This window comes from Loxodonta africana, chromosome X (assembly GCF_030014295.1).
Source record: "Loxodonta africana isolate mLoxAfr1 chromosome X, mLoxAfr1.hap2, whole genome shotgun sequence".
Classification (NCBI taxonomy): Eukaryota; Metazoa; Chordata; class Mammalia; order Proboscidea; family Elephantidae; genus Loxodonta; species Loxodonta africana.
The window spans coordinates 145,084,694-145,104,814 of record NC_087369.1 but is presented as its reverse complement, the minus strand read 5'-3'; the positions used below and the strand labels follow the sequence as shown (position 1 = coordinate 145,104,814).

The following is a 20,121-nucleotide window of genomic DNA, read 5'->3' as shown; positions in this document are numbered from 1 at the left end:
TGAGAAACCTGAAGCACAGAGTGGTTAGGTAACTTGATGAAGGTCACATAGCTGGAAGCAGCAGGACCAGAACTCTAACCCAGGACAACTCTGGCTTAAAGCCTACAAGATGCTGCCGCTAGTATCTGGAGCCCATAGTCTCCTAGTGCACTGAAGAAAACAAAACCCCTGTATCTCACCAGATCTACCTCCTTGCAAGGCAGTTGGGGGCTTAGGGGTTGATGGTTAGACCACGAGATATAAGTCATAGAGCATGTGCCTCTGCCATGAAGGTCAGTCTTGAGTGACACATCTCGGTGGAGTCTGGGCACCTTCTGAGCATCCTGAGGGCCCTGAGCTCCTGAGCAAGGGAGGGCAAGGAAAGCCCCCCAAAGAAGCCCTGTGATGTCATCTGAATGAAAAGTATTTGAAGCTAGAAAGGCCTTGGAGGTCACCTAGCCTAATACTCTTAATTTACAAATGGGAAAGCAGGCCCAGAGAGGGGGCAGTCACAAAGCTAGTTAGTAGTAGCAGATCAAGGGAGATAATCTAGGACTAGCACTTTTTCATTCATAACACATTGCCCCCCTTATACGTGTGGAAGAATTTAACTCTGAGCAAACCAGATTTTAGCATCTCAGTTTCACCCAATCAACCCTAAATACCACTTTTGTCGTCTTCTTTTTTGGCTTGCTTAATTGGAAAACATAATCACAATTCTGACACTATGTCTCCTGGACTCATTCACTGAGGCTGTCAGAGGATCTGGTTGTCCGCTCTAATTTCGAGCTCAGAGAGTCAAGATGTCCCCAAATGGCTTCATTTCCCTTAATAGCCTATCATTGCCTTGGCAGCCATTAATGTATCGAAACCTTCCTGACCATATATGTATTTTCAGTCACCACAAACCCTTGGGCTAAGGAGTCCCATATGTTTATTTCCCACTGTGTAAAAGTAGGCCTGCCTTTGACTTGTCCTAAATTTGTTCCTTTCAAGCTTCAAGGGGAGTCCCTTATTCTAACGTAGCAGGGCTTGGTGAGCAAGGTCATTTCTTCTTTCCATCCATCTTGCTGATTTCAGACTATGGCCACTTACTCAGGACACAAAAGGCCCCGTTTTGTCAACCTCCTCAACTGGCTGGCTCCCACCTGGCCAACATTTTAGGGGCTGAAGCCAGTGATGCCTGCAGCACGATTGAGAGCTTTCTCGTTGCTTTCTCCTCCCTTCCTGCAAAGCTTCCTGACCAAGGCAGGGAGTTCCTCGCAGCAGGAGTTGTGGGGATGACAAGGTGAGGAAGAGCTGCCTCTGCAGTAGGGTTCCCTTCTGCTGAAGGGGGGCTGGGGGGGCCGATTGGGGGCTGGGGGAGGGGGTGAGCCTTGACAGACTCTGTCCAGGCCACGATGGCAGCTGGGGAAAGCAGCCAACATTCTGGAGCTAAGAATAGTGAGACCTCATTTGGGCTTATCATATTAACACATTTCACACTACATTTCTTAATGGGCTGCCTTGTTGGGTGGCATTTTTCGTCACTTTTGGAGCCTGCCATTAAAAAATTCCTTTCTTGTTTCTTTTTGAAATAACCTTCTGTGCTGTTGAACCTGAAAAGGTTGTCAGACGGAAGTGTTTATGCGCTCTCATCTCAGCTAAAATAGCATAAAGATGAAAGTATCCAACACATATTTTACTGAGTACCTGGAGGGACATAATTCAGGAGATGCTGTGCTATCTGAGCTGCCATCGGTGATGCAGCCCTTGCCTGAAGTGGGCTGTATGCATGCCAGCGTAAAATGAATAGTCTTCTGGCTGTAATCAATTTAACTTTATTCAAACAATTGGCAATTGTATTTGCAAGCAACTGGCAATTTCACCCGCTTTACCAAGTTTTCCAAAAACACATAACTGATGACTGACTGCAAAGATAAATATTAACAATCAAAGAAAGGCCATCTGCTACAGCGGTCATTGCTGGGGACAACAGAAATCCTTTGGGAATCTGGCCAGGTCTCCCCACCTGAGACCTGCCATCACCTTACTGTCCCTTTCCTCTCCCTCACTTGGAAGGAGGTTGGCATTTAAAAATATAATAAAGCTGTGCTATACGTGGCTTTGGAAACCCTGGTGGTGTAGTGGTTAAGAGCTACGGCTGCTAACCAAAAGGTGGACCGTTTGAATCCACCAGGCGCTCCTCGGAAACCCTATGGGGCAGTTCTACTCTGTCCTGTAGGGTTGCTGTGAGTTAGAATTGACTCGATGGCAACAGGTTTGGTTTTTGGTTTATACTTGGCTTGTCACTGCAATATAACCCCATTAATCAGTTCCCAGCTACATGGACCCCAAAAATGACTGGATTTTTTTCTTTACCCTCTTTTAGATAAAGGTCAACAAAATAAAGAGCTGCGGAGATTGCTTTAGGACTCTGGAGACTTGACTTCTAGTCACAGTTCTGCAACTGGCTCTGTGACCTCAAACTCTCTCCTTTCTTACTTAACCTCTCCTCTTATATATGTTAAGGATCTGACTAGATGATCTCTAAGATCCCGTCTGCCTATAAACCCGTTACCGTCAAGTCAATTCCAACTCATAGTGACCCTATAGGACAGAGTAGAAATGCCCCATAGGGTTTCCAAGGAGCAGCTGGTGGATTCTAACTGCTGACCTTTTGGTTAGCAGCCGTAGCTCTTAACCACTGTGCCACCAGGGCTCCAACCTTCTGCCTATAGCAGTCTATATTTCTAATACTATGGGCTTAATTAAAAAAAAAAAAAAACTCTTCCAGGGAATGTCCTAGCCTCATTATATTCAGCCCAGTATCCTGCACCCTCTCTCTGCATTTCCAGTTTTACCATGTGATAATCAGACATACATTTTAATTTACATAATTTGCAGTCATACTTTATGTCATAGTTTCAAAGCACCTTCACATTCATTCTCTCATTTGATCTTCATAAAAGCTCTGTAAGATACACAGCTCAAGCATTATTATCCCCATTTTCTAGATGAAGAAACCAAGGCTCAGGCTAGTAAAATAACTCATGCAAGGTCACAGCGCTACATAATAGCAGAGATGGTACAAGAACACAGGTTTTCAGACTCTAAGTCTGGTGCCTTTTTCCTTTGACAAATATAATATTACTAATGACAGCTAATGTTTGTTAAGTGCACTTTCCACATATTATATCATTTAGTTTTCACAGCAACCGTATGAGGTGGGATGACTGTTTTCTCTATTTTTCAGATAGAAAAACTGAGGCTCAGAGGGGTTAATTTTCTCACCCATGGCTATGCAACTAGAAAGTGATGAATCCAGGCTTTAAACCCAGAAAGTCTGGCTTCTGAGCTTAGCCACCACTGCTACCCTGCCTGTCTTGATTTACATAACACAAACCCTAAAGAGGACGGAAGGTCAAGTTCTCACTCTGGGTGCCCTATCTGGCAGAGGAATAAAGGTCGTTCCAGAAAAGCCAAGGCAACTAATGAGTCAGCAAGTATTCATTAAGCTTTTACTACGTGTTCAGGCCTGTGCGAGAATGCAGGTTATAGGGGTTGAGGCATACATATAAAACTCAGTGAATTGGGAATCCACCTAAATGCATAGCAGTAAAAAAAAAAAAAATTGCTGTCAAGTTGATTCTGACTCATAGCCACCCTATAGAACAGAGTAGAACTGCGCCATATGGTTTCCAAGGAGTGGCTGCTGGATTTGAACTGCTGACCTTTTGGTTAGCAGCCATAGCTCTTAACCACTGTACCACCAGGGCTCCAAATGCATAGCAATAGGGCAATATATATCATTACATGGGTTATATAAATCATGGCATATATATGTCATCAAATGAGTTTAGAGTATATAATATGTTGTTGTTAGTTGCTGTCAATTCTGACTCATAGCAACCCATGTGTGCAGAGTACAATTGCTCCATAGAGTTTCCAAGGCTATGACCTTTGGGAAACAGATTGCTACCCTTACTTCTGAGGTACCTCTTGATAGGTTCGAACCGCCAACCTTTCAGCTAGTAGTTAAGTGCTTAACTGTTTGTGCCACCCAAGGACCCCATATAATAATATACGACTATTATAAAAATCATATTTTCAAAGGACATCTAAAGGGCCTAGAAAAAATGCTCACAATATAATAAAAAGCAGGAAACAAATCTGAACGTATGGTAAAATTCGATTTTGGATGGTTTTTATTTCCTCTTATCTATATTGTTGAAGTGGAATTAATTTAAAAATTTTAACACCTATAATCATAAAAATGTCTTTTCTGTCTTTCAAAAAAATCTAGTTGGGGTAATACAATTTAAACACATGAAACAATGCGAGAGGGGTAGGTACCAGAAAATAGCCAAGTAATAAAAATAGTGGCGGTTGTTTTAGTACAGTATTCTGCTGGTGAGGCTGTAAACAACAGGGTGGAAAAGATCTGACTCTGGGAATCAGGCAGTCTAGATTCTCATCTTGCATCTGCCGCCAGGGAGCTGCATCACCTTTGGCAAGTCACTCCTTCCTTGGCCTCACTTTCCTCATCCCATGAAATGAGGGGGTTGGACTAGAAGTACTTGATCTAGCTCCAGTGATCTGTGATGTACAACAGGACTCAAGACTTAGTCTTGCTCATTCCTGACTATAAATCAAAATCAAAAACAAGCCTGTTGCCGTCGAATTGATGCTGACTCATAGCGATCCTATAGGACAGAGTAGAACTGCCCCATAGGGTTTTCAAGGAGCGCCTGGTGGATTTGAACTGCCGACCTTTTGGTTAACAGCTGGAACTTTTAACCACTACATCACCAGGGTTTCTGACTATAAATCAGAAGGTGGTAAAATGACAACAAGTTAACATTGGAGGTACTAAATGGAAGATACTATTAATTGTGGCCCCTGAAACTCATGCTTTACTACATTCCCAACTTGCTGCCACCTATTTAAAAGACAGGACTGTCATTATTTTCATATGTATCATCATCGTGCAGCAGTGAAAGCTAAAAGAAAAAGGATTGTTGGAAAGACATCTTAGAGAAGTGCCGAGAGTTAGATGACTTGCATGGTAATACTTGTTAGCCATCTACTAGCTGTGTGACCTTGGGTAAGTTACCTAGCCTCTCTGTTCCTCAGTTTCTTCATCTGAAAAAACATTGATCAATGATCCCATGAGATAACATGGCAACGGTCTTGGGTGGGAAATGAGCAGAGGAGGTGATGCAGGTGGAGCGAGGGTGCAGCATGTTGGTAGATCATTCCCAGAATACAGAGGAAGAGAAGGAAGGAATTAGACTGTATTGCTTGTTGTTCCTCAGCAGGACCCATTCTAGTGAGTTTGAGTTTGTGGAATCAGCTAGTTAACCTTTGTTCGGGAGAGAATGGAGACTGAAATGCTGGAAAATCACATTAGCAAAGTTTCTCTTTTAACCTTTTCCATATCTTGTTCCTTTGCTAGTTTTGATCTAACTTAGGCAAGCGACATTAAAAGAAGAAAATCCATCCACTCAAACGGATATGCTCTAACTTTCCAACCACACATGACTCTTAATTTAAAAAAAAAGCTCAGAAAAGTCATGGCCGGGAGAGCTCAATTGGCACCACATTTTTCCTTGGTTCAGTGAAGACTCCAAGATCTACGTTTCCACTCTCCCACTTTCAGCCACATTAAAATAGACGTTACATTTGAAGAAAGATTGTTCTTTCCTTCAAGCCAGCAAGCACCAAGGTTATCGTATGAAGCCCTGTATCTAAAGCAGCATGGAAAGTAATAAAATGATATCTAGTTCTGAGAAAAATCAGAAGAGATCATGTACTTCTAGACAACTCCACTCAATGACAGCATGATTACGCTTAATTGTGTGTATGCCCTGGCTCTTTGAGGCATCAAGTTGATTCTTTCTTTCTCCTTTGCTTTGCCCCAAAGCAAATTCTTACACCCCAGGTAGCTTTATGAGTACTCAAAGTTTATCCCATCCAGTCTGGCTCTAGCTACAGATTCACAGAGGGTGCAAATTAGTTTGGAGGACTTTGGGAGCTGCCATAGACTGGAAGAATCTCTTCCACGGTTTGGCTTTGACTAATTCTATTCCTTTTGTTCACTTACCAGCCCCATTCTCACTCTGTGTTAATAATAAAAAAATAGCTACCACTTATTGAACACTTACATACTTTATTGAACACTTACATATTTTAGCCAGATATCATGCTAAGTATTTTACATGGATGATATTTAATTTTCCTAACAACTCTATAAGGTAGTTACTATTACATCCACCCTCATTTCACAGATGAGAAAACTGAGAATCAGAGAGGTTAAATAATTTTCCCAAGGTTCACACAGCTAGTAAGAAACAGAGCCAAAATTCAAATCCAGGCAGCCCAATTTACAGCCATTCTTTGCACTCTGGGAGATCTCAACCTAAGTAGGAGAAACAGTCTTCCACTAGGCAAGGGTCAAGCAGCAACCCCTTGCCCCAAAAAGTTAGGTACAAAACCCAAGGGCCGGGAACGAGGCTGCAAGCTTCAGCACTGCCTGGGGAAGGTCAGTTAGAGCAGAGTTGACACTCAGCCGTGAAAGATCACTGGATATACAGCGTGTATATGTAGGACTATAAGCATGTTCACAGAGGAGAGCAAGTTTTACCATATTGTGGTAGTCCTTTGATGGCACACTAAAAGGAGAAAGTCAAAATAGGGCTTTTCCCTCTGCTGTTTTCAGAAGCTATAACTACTAGTTAATAGAGCTTCCCTCAACCAGTAACTTAGTTGCTAAAGAGAGGTGTATAGTGCAGTGTGGTGCCAGAAACTGGCACCTACCACCCTCCACCAATCCAGGTCCCATTGCACATGTTTTGTTTGTCCCACAGTAGTTTAAAAAATTGAATATGCATGTCTTCATGCAGGGGCATGGACTCTGCAGATTGCTAAAGGCCCCGCCTATTATTACATGCCTGGCTCAATTTCCACATTGATATGATCTGCCTTGCTCCCATAGCATTTAAGAGTTCAACCCCTGTTGAAATCAAGCACAGGCTCTAGAGGCAGGAAGATCTCAGGGAGAATCCTGGCCGTACCACTTAACCAGCTGTATGACCTTGAGCTAGTTGTGTATACATTTTGAAACACCTGTTTTCTCCCTTGTAAAATGGGGATGAGAGTAACTCCCTTCTAACAATTTTGTGATATTCTAAGAGATAAGATGTGTAAGATGTGTGCAACAGTGCCTTCCACATTATACAGGCTCTATGAATGGTAATGATTGTTATTGTTACTATTTCAGCCCTGGTTTTAAATTTGGTGATAGCAAGGATGGGGAGGAGGACACAACGCTATATAAACTGCTTGCAGTACATCTATTTTTGATAAATGGGTTGGCATTTGCCATGACATCTCATTTTTAGCATGGCTAAGGACCAATCATTAGCTAACAAGCAAAGAAAGGATGAAGCATCGTCCAAGTGAAAATCATTCCCTTGTCTCTACATACCATCTTATTCCCTTGTCTCTACTTACCACCTCAAAGCTCATTTTTGCTTTGTTTACCTCAGAGACTGTGACTTGAAGCTAGTCTCTTAGCTCTATCAAGTCTAGGATTTCTGACCTGAGAGCCAAACACCAATACTGGGCTATGGCACCTCACTTACATGGAGAAGTAACATATGTGAAAGTACCTGGCACAATGCCTGGCACTTAGTGGGTGCTTGATAAATGTTCAGTCTGAATCCACAGATCTCTATTCACAGTGCTAGGGCTTATTAAGCCAGCGATTCTCAAATCGACTGTGCATTAGAATCACTCATTTTAAAAAAAAATCTATTGCCGTCGAGTCTGTTCTGACTCATAGCAACCATATAGGACAGAGTAGAACTGCCCCATAGGGTTTCCAAGGAGCAGCTGATGAATTTGAACTGCCAACCTTTTGGTTAGGAGCCAAACTCTTAACCACTGTGCCACCAGGGCTCCAAATCACCAAAAAAAAGAGGGGCTTCCAACCGGCTCATTCTGGTTCAACCCCCTGCTGAGAACTTGCCTTTCCAGGTGATTCTTACATGTACATAAGAATTTTGTTAAAATGTAGATTCTGATTCAGTATATCTGGAGTGAAAAGGCAAATTCTCAGCACGGAGTTGAACCAGAATGAACCAGTTCAAAGCCCTGAAAAAAAAAAAAAAAGGCAGATTCCTCTACCCTAGATTCATAGTTTCTGATTCGATACATTTGGGTTGTGACCCAGGAATTCCCGTGTTTAATAAGCATCTGGTGATTCTGATGCAAATGGCCTAATTCAAGAAACACTGTTTTAAACTAACCAACATGAAGCTTTGGAAATAGCAATGAGAAGTAAGGATATTTGAGAGTCTGTAGCTGGTTCTAGTTGACTGTGGATGTTAGTGGCCTTTCTACCTTAAATTTACAAAGGTGTTCACCCACACAGAGACCCACACACTTACCCTCTCTGGGCTAGCTTTTGATCCCTTCCTGTCTCAGTCCATTGATGGTAGCCTGACCCCTTTCTGGGTAGCTGCAAGGAGGAGAACCCTGGTTGCATTGTCACAAAGGAGAATAGGCAGTCATGGAAAATTGAGAGGGGGCTATATATATATATTTTTAACATTTTATTGTGTTTTAAGTGAAAGTTTACAGAGCAATTTAGTTTCCCATTCAACAATTTATATACAGATTTTTTTTGGTAACATTGGTTGCAATCCCCTCAATGTGTCAGCACTCTCCCCACTTCCACCCTGGGTTCCCCGTTTCCATTTGCCCAGCTTTCCTGTCCCTTCCTGCCTTCTGAACTTTGTTTTTGATTAAACGCTATCCTTTTAGTCTTGTATATTTGAATGTTCTGAGGAGCTCATTCCTCACTGGAGAGGGGGCTATTTTTTATTGCAACATTTTTTAAGAGATTAAAAAACTTTCCCCCGTCACAAAATTATTTTTGCTTCTGAAAACATTCCACTGTAATTGTGGAAAATCCTGATGCTGAGATCATCTATCGTAGCAAACAACCATGGACACAGAATAGACATGGTCAAAGCCAACTAAAATGTTAGTGAATAAACTACCAGAATTCATCCATGGAGAAGGTCAAGTGTTGCAAAATAAGTGTATTTCAGGGACTCTTCCTTACCCTCCAGGGTCTCCCAGTGCCCCCTGAATGCCTGCCATTTGGTGACCTACTTACTTGGGCAGATGCTTTGCTCTGGGTCACTTAGCTGTCTTAGAAAGCCTCCTCTGAAGATCCTGCAAGGTAATAGGCAGGGTTGGATTGCCCAATAAGCAAGGTACGCATGGGCTAAATTGTGCCTTCCTTTTACCAATCTGCAGTGCACGATTTCACCTGCCCCCCACCTCGTCAAAGATGTGATGAAACTCATGTGAAATTTCTCACTACAGATTAGCGAGTAAATACAATTAAACCCCTGCGTACATTGCTCAGTGCAAGCTGGTGTATACAGTACTTACTGGTTAATCTGCCCCTGGATAGGTGGTAATCTGAACAAATCATTCTTATTGAAATATTAATGGCCAATAAACATTTAACTCATTCCCTTTCTAGATTGCACAACTTGCATTTTAACAAATCCTTCAGTGCAGTAATTCAAATAAATGGGTCTGTGGAATTTTAGATTCATTGACATATTGTTGGGGGGGTGGGCAATGTTTTGGGGGAATTGAGTGCCATTTGTCAATCCTCAAATGACACAGGGTAAGTTTCTAACAACTTTCCTGGAGCAGTCCTGGGTTCAGATGTTAGAAAAAGACATTCCGTTTCTGTGTACCCCTCTTCTCTGCAATTTCCAAGGGTACCCATTGCCATCTAGTCAATTCTGATTCATAGTGACCCTATGGGACAGAATACAACTGCCCCATAGGGTTTCAAAGACTGTAATCTTTAGGGGAGCAGACTGCCCCATATTTCTCCTGAAGAGTGGCTTGTGGGTTCGAACCACTGATCTTTTGGTTAGCAGCCTAGTGCTTAACCACTGCACCACCAGGGCTCCTTTTTCAAGGGTACACACCTTGAAAATTAAGTCAAATTATCAGGCTTTGGAGGAACCAGATAGAATTCAGGTTACATTGTGCCTCTTGTTTCTAACCTTGTTGAAGGGAAACTGGACAGCTGAGATGTTACATGCCTACTTTTGGTATACCTTGCTCCAAAGAAGCAAAATGGAAAGGGAGTTGGACCCACGAGGCTACCTTAGCTTTCCTGGGCAGATTGCTTCCAAAAGGGTCATTTTAGGGTATGGCAAGAAGCCAAAAAACTGTCATCCTGGCCCATGAGCAACCTGCTCTCCCTGCCTGCCTTCCAGTTCCCCCTACACATTCCCACAAAAAAGCAACTCTAAGTAGATGCTCTCATCAGACATCTAATCATGCCACCTACAGACATGACTGGGACGGACACAGAGTTGTTGGGAATATGATACGGACATTCTTGTGTCACAATGAGCCAAATGTGTTTCCTATAGCATCGTCTTTGGAAGGCAACTGGGTAGAAAAGTGGGTAAGAGCTTGTCTGGGAGTCTGTCTCCTTTGGTGACCATAGCATCCTTGCTCTGGACCCTCACACGTCAAAGGGAGCTTGGGAAGCCAGCAGCACTGGCATTACCTGGGAGTTTGTTAAAAATGAGGATCTTGCCCCCTTCCCACTGCAGACCTGTTGAATCTTTATTTGAACAAGATAATTTTAACAGGTGATTTGGCTGCACATGAAAGGTTGAGAAGTGCTGCACTAGATGGAATTGTGGCCCATAGGGTTAAGGGATCATTACCAGCTGTATTTCCTCTCTTTATCCTTGTCCTTGTCCCCCTGCTTCCTCCATATAAGGGCAAATGATAGCTGTGCTGAGGATAATTGCTAAGGAAACCAGCGGCAGTTAGGAATGGAGGAACAAGGAGGTCCAGATTGAGGAATGTAAACACTTCTGTAATGAATGCTAAAGTGGAAATCCAGAAGGGAGTATGCCGGATATTTCCATTGGGAGGGAGGCTAGAGTGTACTCTTGAGACTAGAAAAGGGAGGGATGGACAGAGTGGCAAGAGGAGACTGCTTAGCTAGATTTCAACTGTCATTTAGTGCCTATGAGGGAAATGCTACCTTATAATCATGGCCTTCCACATGCCATCCCAGGGAAAGGAAACTTTCAGTCTGAGACCCAGCTTCCCTATCACCTCTCCTCTCCTTTCCTTTGACAGCCCTTCTTTGCCAGTGCATCTTTTGCCAATGCCCAAATAGACACCTTCAGGCTCTATAACACATTTTAAATAAAATTAGTCCCTATAAACTTTGGCTGCTTCCCAAATTACCCCAACAGCTTTTAGAGGTTCAACATAGAGAATCTGAACCTGCCTGTGACATGAGTGTTCCTACCATGTACAGGTAGCTTTTTACTTTGGCCTGCAAAGGCCTCTCATGTCCAAGACCAGCTGACCTTTGGATTGAGTAAATTGCTACTCTGTGCATCAGATTCAGAAACACCCCCATCTGAGTGGCATTATGGCTTCTGTAGTCCCTGGTTTGAAAGCAAATACTCCCCCTGTTAGGAATATTAACTCCTTATCAGCCACTTTTAGCTAAATTCTTGTGTTAGATAAAAAGCTGGCACTCCCAAAGTAGAATGCAGGCCTTGAGAAGGACGGATCAAGAACAAAGATATTTTGACAGAGAAGGAGCATCAGGCCTGGAAAAGTTGAGAGCAGAAAACAGTCCCGAAGTAAGTGAAGTATGGATGGGGTGCCAGAATCAGGGGCCAGTCAGTGAGTAGGCAGGTACGACCAGCAAAAGGGCAGGAACCAGCTAGACTGAGCAGAAAGGGGAAATAATGGCAAGGGAAGAAGATGTGGCAGTGTGAAGAGCACAATTCTGTGCACTTTATCCTTTTGCCAAGGACTGTCCCCTCTAGGGGTCTGCTGCTGGAGCTCAGGGCTCACCACATACACAGGCAGAGCCTATCTGTAGCTCTGTGTCTGGAGCCTGGACATTTCCCAAGCAGCTCCCAGGAGGGAGGGAGTTCTTTCTGTGTCTGCACAACGCCCTTTCTCCTGCTTAAGAGTCCCATCACCCCGACCTGGGGTTTAGTCGTACCCTCCCAGTGGATGTGTCATCTCCTTAGACCTAAAGCATCAAAAGTTGAAGGAACAAAGTTAAAGCTTTGGAACAAATTCTTTTTTAATGGACCAGGTAAAGTACACAAATAATTTTCCTGACCTTCAGAGTAGACAGAAAGTTTTAGAAAAGGTTCTTCAAATAATATTTTCAGCCCTGATCTCAGAAAGTTCCAAGTTAAATCATGTGGGTAAGTATATTTTATCCCCTTCCCCATGTTATAAATTCTATCTTTTAAAATTCTGGCCCTCTCATTAGGAAATCCATTCTGTCTTTTAATTCTTCACCCAATTGTATAAAAAATGACAAATCTCTTATACAGAAAGGAAGACTAATAACAATGCCTAGGCAGATTCATTTATTTTTCAATCTGTTAAAATGAAACCAGCCTATCACCTCTGACTACCTATAACAATGAAATTAAATATATATATATATATATATATATATACACACCAGGATCCAAATACACATAATAAAAATTTCAACCAGCCCCACTCTTCTCACTCAATCTTGGGGTGTAGAGAGGGAAAGGCAGAACTAAGGGAAGCCTAAAAAAATTTTTTTTTTTTTCTGATACAGGTAGAAGTAGGGGGCATGGAAAACTAGCTTTGTTTTCAAGATAAAAGTTAAAATTACTGACAGGAGGAAAAACCGTGGCCCATTTTGTAGTAAGCATAAATTAAGAGCAAAATAATTCTCCTCGCTCCTTCCCCTCAAGCCTCTTCCTGCCCCTCCCCCGGTCTGTTTAGTAGTAGCTCAGTAAGAAGCTGTCTTCTAGGAGAGGTTTTGCAGGAAGCTCACCTTTACAGCCTGCTGATTGTCATCTATTTTTATGGCCCAGATGAACAGCCTCACCTTCCTCCCTCCTCCCCCCATAAAAAATAGATCAAATAATAATAATAATAATAATAATAATAATAATAATAATAATAATAATAATAATAATAATAATAATAATAATAATAAACCTTGTGAGAAGGTGACTTAAATCTTTGACTGGCATCACTGAGCCAACCTCTTTGTGCTTCAGTGGGCTAAGCCAGCTGGCCAGAGGGGCTGAGCAGTGATCTAAGCTGGGGAGCTTATTGAAGACTGACCAGCAGACAGAGGACAGAGGGACAGAAGCAAAGGTGCAAAGGTGGGGAAATGGGGGATGGAGGTGAAGCCAGAGTAGTCCACACTGGTTACTATGTGAAGATCTGTTTGGGAGTAGGAGCTATGACCCCCAGGGGTCTTTACCCTGGTTCCAAAGCTTACATGGAAAGCATAACAAACACCCAAACCAAACCAAAACAAAAAAAAAAAACCCACAAAGAGCAGAAACTGGGATCAAGGGAGACATTTCCTTCCCAAATGGACCTAAACAGTTAAATGGATCCTGGCAATTAGAATAATTAGATAATTAGATTATGACTCTGTGGGCAAGAGACAGAAACCTGTCTCGACTAAGTACACTTGGTAGCGAAATGCACTCAGTTATAAAAGGAGCATGCTCTCAGTTGGAGAGGTATATTTCAAATGGCCTGAAAAAAAATTAATGGAATAAAAATTTGCAGCTGATAGGGTAGGTTTAATCACCAAAAGGGATTTTGCCTGGGGCTCCATTAAAGCCTACACTCCCAAGTCCCACTCTTGGTCCCACCATCACCGTTGCGCCTCCATCAACAGATTTTTATTTAAGCCCACGTGTTTAGAGCACAATTCCGTGGTGAATAACCTTTAAGGTTACATTTGCCTTTTCCCTGCTTCTTGCAAACTGCGTAATCCACGAGCACATTTGTTGGCTGTAAAGGTGTACAACAGCAATTTTTGCAATGACAGTGCGGAGAGGGAATATGAGATCTGTGTGCTAATGAGCTGACACTGCAGAGGCTGGGGCGATGTAGTGTGGAGTGCGCTACAAGTGCACAGCAGCAAGACACAGGAGGGGACTTCAAGGGAATCTGCGTTTTCTGAGGAACCAGGGCAGCCAAGCCAAGCCAGTGGGACCCAGCAGGCCCTTGGTGTTTCCAAGCCGCACATCCCCAGGATGATCAAATCTGCCTTTTAAAGAACAGACATGTAACTTACAACATGTGTGTACATCTTCTTTCATATAATGCTGATTGTGAGTGTATGGGTGCCTGTGTGTGCATATAAAGGTACGCATCCTGAAATCAAAATATTCACACTGTCCTTCTCTCTGGGGTTATCTAGCTAAATTGAAAAGTAAGACAGCAGACCCAATTAATCCCTATGAAATGGGAACAAGTGCTCCAAATCAGATGAGTCTCTTTGATAAACTTCAATTCACCTCTAAGCTGAGATCCCAAATGAACCACCTTTCAAAGCCAGGGAGGCTTTTATTGGCCTCTTAATACACGGAATGAAGTTGGAGAGTGTCTTTAAGCAAATTTCTTGGGGGGGGATGTGCAAAAATTGGTTGCAGGTGAAAAAGAGCCTTTAATTGACAGACGCCTGGGATTCATTGTAAGGAAATCTTCTGAATACGTGGGGAGGGGGTGGTCAGAGGTAGAGGAGAGAGCAGGGACACACACAGAAGGAATTACCCTTTGTTTATTCTTTGAGTATTTGTTTACCTGCATATCAATGCCCTAGAAAGTGTGTGCTGGCTTCTGGATTGAGGAATTAGGAAAGAACCTGAAAAGAAATCATTTCCAGTGCTAGGGGAAGCTGAAACTAGGAATTCTGAATGGGAACAGGTGAAAGTTAATTTTTGCCAGAGTATGACATATTGAGCCAGGTAGGAGAGGTGAGTGCCCGGATGTGGACTCATCTGGGGTTTTCTCAAATTCTCCCTAGGTCTGCAGGGAGAGACAGGACAAAGAATCCAGGGGTTTCTCTAACGGCAGTGGGCATCACCAGAGTGGTCCAATCATCCAGGACAGGAATGGAACATGGGGTCAAGTGCCAGGCTACAATACTGAACTCTAATTGTACATTGGCATCTGAGATGTTTGGTCTCCACTTCCACAGGGAAAAGAACAACCAAGGAAAGGGGAAGAAACGAGACACTGCTCCAGGGCTTCCATGGCCCCTTGAAATGACCAGTTTCTGCATTCAGAGACTATTAGACTGTGGTTGAACTAGTCATCTTTCTCATACAAAGCCACTAGGCAGCAGCTGCCAGGAGACAGCTTTGAGATCTGGCCCCTATTCAATGATTGTGACATTCAGAGAGGGCTGTTTAGGGGACCAGAGGAGATGACGGCTTTCCTCCTCTGTCCTCTGAGCTATAAAGTCTGAGAGTGCAACAGGCAGCTGGGTACACATGACTGGTTTTTGGAACTTTCTCCTGTGTTTTTTTATGCCTGAGTGTGCCTGTATGTACACATGTCTGTATTTGGCATAGCTAAGGGCAAGCCTGGTGGTGCAGTGGATAAGAGCTCTGTTGCTAACCAAAAGGTTGGCAGTTCGAACATACCAGGAGCTCCTTTGAAACCCTATGGGGGCAGTTTTACTCTGCCCTACAGGGTTGCTATGAGTAGGAATTGACTCAACTGGCACCGGGTTTGGTTTGGTTTGTTTGTTTAAGGGCAAGGCCACCTTTTTGCTTTGTCTTTCTTGTTGACCCCTGAGCCACACTTTTCTCCCACACCCTCAAGCCCCCAGCCATAACCCAGCCTTGGCAAGCAGAATTGCTGTGGATTTAGGGCAGGGATTTTGATCAATTTCTTTTCCTTTTCCATGTTTATTCTTTTATTGCCCCAAAAGGTAAGACATTATGACAACTAAACGCCAACATGCTTGACTTATTGCCTGTTCCTAAACCTGAGCTTTTCACATGGCAAGGATCATTTCCTGAAAGCGCCTTGAGTAAGTTTCCGATGGCCCTGGGCTTGCAGATGTCAATCTGGTTTGACCATAGATAGAGGACTGAAAACCTTGGAGATCAATCATTTCTTAGAAGCTTAACTGTCTTTTTATTCTAGCTCTCCTCAGAGGAAAGACACAGAAGGCAGTTGAAATAAATATTATTAGTAATAATAAATTCTGGGTTTTTTAAAATTTGATTTTAAATCTGTTCTAATTGATATTTAGGAAGCTGCAGTTGAGATCCAGCCTCTTGACAAGATCACAGCGCTGCAGGATCAAGAGTCAGATGTGTGTTGTAAGTGCTGTGGAGACAGGCTGGGATTACCGAAATAAGATGCAAAGTATAGACAGACATTTTGTAACTTTCACACTTAGCTGGAATTAATAAGTTCCTATTTTTGTCAATGTTGGAAAGCCAAAAATGTCAAATACGGAGTAGCTCAGAACATGTTCATATAAGGATCTGTACCCTCAGCTAAAATTTTCTTAAAGCTGATAGCTGTCACATTTCTTGCAAAGTACTCCACTCCCATCCCCATGGCTCAAGTCTTCGAATCCAAGGAACCTGTGCCCTTTAGGACCTAGTCAACAGTTTTTGGAAATCACATCACTTTTGAGGCAGAAAGATTTGAAGAAAATCATATACAAAGTTTCACCCAGCCAAACATAAACTACGTTTCTCCCTTGGAAGAGAAAACAAAACAAAAAAATCCAAACTACACCAGCCGTAAAAGCAAAGCATACTTTATACCATCAACAGCCTCATGGTTATGAAAACTTTTCATGGAATAAGCTTAGATGAAGAATTCTCAGTCTTTCTCACAGAACGTTTCGTTCAAGAAAAAGCTGTGTCTGACAGGCTACTAGCCATTTGGGTTCCCTTGGTGTTTTATTTCTCAAAATGTTCCCTTTTCAGAGGGACAATCCAGGGCACAACTATGTATTTAGAAATGGCTTTAGAGCTGATGAATTTTCTCCCTTGTGATATTAAGTTTTCCTGCTGGAAGCCTCCTCCCACCGCCACCCTTCTTCCTTTAAGTTAAGAACTGTATGGTCTTTAACAGTGAGGGGGTGAGCAATACTAGGGGAGGCAGAACTAGCTTTCCCAATATTCAGCTGAGAGCTGTCTTCTCAGGTCCCCTCAGTTTGCCAGGTGTTCATCACTTGCAATCAGTTTTAGTCTTATCAGTTCCTATCAGAGCTCGCTCAGTAAGAAAGGCCATAGTCTAGGACAAAAAGAGGCCCGGGAACCCAGCCTGATGTTCCCCTCAAGGTCACTTGTTTGCAGACTGTCTCCTATTTAGCTCCTATACATTAGGCAGTTGTCAAATTCAGCTCATCCCTACAGCCAGGCACTAGCTTTAACAGTCAAGTGATGTGCATCCTGAATTGACTCAATCTAGAGGCTTCATTTTTTTTTAATCCCATCTGAGGAGATTTCCCACAACAACCATGCTTTTTTTTTTTTTTTCTTCCTTTTTCCAGAAAAAAGCGGGTATGGGGGAGGGAATGCCAGTTTAGCTGGGAGGAAAATGAAACTTTTGCATCAGTCATTATCCATGACAGAGTTTTTCCCACTGCCTAAGCCCCTCAGCAGGATCCTCCGGAGTTGATTTATGCCGCATGAAACCTGGATTGACTAGCTTTCCTAAAATGTCTACAGAGACAGTCACCCCCAACACACACAGACCCCAAACCCCACAAGCAAAATGCAAAAGAGGTCCCCCGAGGTCCCAAAGGGAGGAAAAGCAGATCTACTTACAAGCGTTAGTCACAGAAAAACTATTGGAGGAATCCAAGTGATCTACGTGGTAATTCAAATGGAAGGGCTTCTCCGTGGTGTTCTGGTTGGTGTTGTATAACTGCACGGCAAAGCGGAAAGCGCTGTGCTCCTGCACCGTGTTTCTCATGAAAAGTCCACCTACAAGCAAAGGAAACCAAGATTTGGCTTGTGCCCCCCAGGACCGCTTAGAAATAGTGGAGTCCTACAGATACAAGGTATCTCTCAATGGTATTGGGGTGCGTAATTGATGATTGATTTTTTTCAACCTGTGTGTCTTTCAAGACTCTTGTGAACTCAGATTTCCGCCAAGAGAAACCAGGTTTTCCTCTAAAATAAAGAGGAGAAGGAGAGGCTGGAGCGAAGGGGGAAAGGGCAGAAGAGGAAGAGGGAAGAGGGGACTGCGTTGGGGCAGGACGGTGGAACCAAGAGAAAGGAGTGGGACTTGGTACCTTCTTAGGTGATAGCCTCCTTCTCCACCCCGCTCCCCACCCGCCAATCTCTGAAACCTGGTTCATTCTTTCCTGGCGCAAAGGGAAAGGTTGGGAAGCAAAACAATTTCATTCCCCCGTTTGTCTGCATCCAGTTCCTGATCGCCCCCCCATCCATCCATGACAATGTATGGGGTTGGTTCAATAATGGCAACAATTCCAACTTCTCGACTTGTCAATACAGACAGAAGCCAAGAGAACTCCCTCCCCGCGCCCCAGAGCAGGGCTCCAGACAGACACAGCGGCAATTCATAAATTCGTGGTCTGCGTGACTTCGCCGCTCGCTCGCTCAGCTCCTTGTCTCACCCCCGCCTCCCACCCATCCGCTCTTGGCTCCGGCTGCTGCCCCCAGTCTGGGAGACCCAGAGCGGGCTTCCACCTTTCCCAGGACTGGCTTGTCTCCCTGGAGCCGGGAGCCGCAGCCGCGGGACGGTGCGCCCCAGGCCCAGGTTATGCGCTCTGGCGCGGCCAGACAGGCGGCATCACCCTGGGACAACTTCCAGTGGTGGCACGCACGCCATGGCAAAGTCCAGAGCAGCGAGCCGAAAAGCCGCGACTCTTTCCTCTTGCAGCCTCCCAGCTTTCCGCATGCTTTCCCTACCCCGCTCAGCGCAGAAAGCCGGGCAGCCCCCACCCCCACCAGCCCCAGGAGACCCCTCTCTCGTCCCCGCTGCCCCCCGGACCAGCCAGCTCGCTGGGACTCGGCTCCTCGCGAGCCTTGCCTGGTCCTCGTGCCCAGTCCCTTCCCCAGGCCATGCAGGACAGGGACCCGCGGCTGCCGTAAACCCGCCGGGACAGTGGTCTCGACGCAGGGGAGCCGGGCCCGGCTGGCTCGCTCGCTCGCGCTTACCTATGCTGATGGTGTTAGGGAATCCTCCGTGAGAATGACCCAAAAGCCCTAGGACTACCAAGAAGAACGCCCGGAGCACGCTTTGCCCCATTTTCTTCTGCCTGGCCATGCTACGCCTAAAACGAAGCTGACAAGAGCATGGGCGCAACTCGGGAGTCGTCAAAATAATAATAGGAAAGGAAAAAGAATTCGCTGGCTCTTACACCCCCTCCCCTCAACTTGCTCTCGCTCACTCTTCCTTTCTACCCCACACTAGTCCTCCTCCTCCGCCGCCTCCTCCTCTTCTCTTCTCTTCTCTCTCTCTCCCTCTCGCTCCCAGGCTCTCTCACACCCCCTCCCCGCCCCCCACCTCACTTCTGTCTTCACACCAATCTGGAAGGCGGGTTCATTGGCTGCAAGCTCGTATTGCCAAAGCGATCTCTCTCCCTATCAGGAAGAGAGAGAAAGAGAGAGAGAGAATAAAACCCTAAAACCCAAAGCAAAAAAGACAAAACAGGAAAACAAAAGCAGAGAAAGACGAGCGAGAGAGAAAGAAAGAAATTATAAAGAAAATCCGAGACTTTCCTCCCCCTAGAAGATGGTGGGTCTAAAGAGAGGGGAAAAGAAGGAAAGAGCGAAAAGGCTCAGCGCCCATGAATTGGGCTCTTCCAATTGGGCCGGTAGGGGGATATTGATCAAAGTTGATCTGACGTGGAATTAAAGCAGCACACCGCTTAGCTCCACTGCAAACTGCAGCCGTGGACTGCAACACCTCGGCGCTGGCGTTTGTCAGCATGGGAGATTGGGTCAATAGAAATACACCAGCCCTCATGTGGGCTAGCCTTTCAAGCTGCACCAGCTTTTTTTTTTTCTTCCTTTCAAAAAGCTGCATTGCCCCTGCGTTTGTGTGTCTGTCTTAAGGGGGATACAGGGAGAGGGAGTTTGGTGGTTACTCTGGAGTCTTTGTAGAGACTCGGAGAAGCAGTTCCCATCACAATGCGCCCAAAGATGCTGCGCATGCCCGGTCCCTGCCGCTCAGTTTCTACAGCAGAGATCCGAGGGCGAGTGGACAATACCCCCTACCCTCGCAGCTATGGGAGGCATGTCCTTCCCCTTACCCAAGTACTGA

At 44.4% G+C, this 20,121-nt stretch overlaps 1 protein-coding gene across 2 annotated transcripts in view; it reads right to left on the bottom strand.

Annotated features, from left to right (window-relative positions):
- Window positions 1-19,365, bottom strand: part of GRIA3 (glutamate ionotropic receptor AMPA type subunit 3) — a 321,376-nt gene extending 302,011 nt beyond the window's left edge. For both annotated transcript variants that reach the window (XM_003414763.4, XM_003414762.4), the window contains exons 1-2: window positions 19,014-19,365; window positions 17,655-17,813 (exon numbers count right to left, since the gene is read on the bottom strand). In XM_003414763.4, coding sequence (XP_003414811.1) covers window positions 17,655-17,813; window positions 19,014-19,122 — 268 coding nt within the window. In that variant the 5' untranslated portion in view covers window positions 19,123-19,365. The remainder of the gene's footprint in view (window positions 1-17,654; window positions 17,814-19,013) is intronic.
- Between the last annotated feature and the right edge of the window lie 756 nt (window positions 19,366-20,121).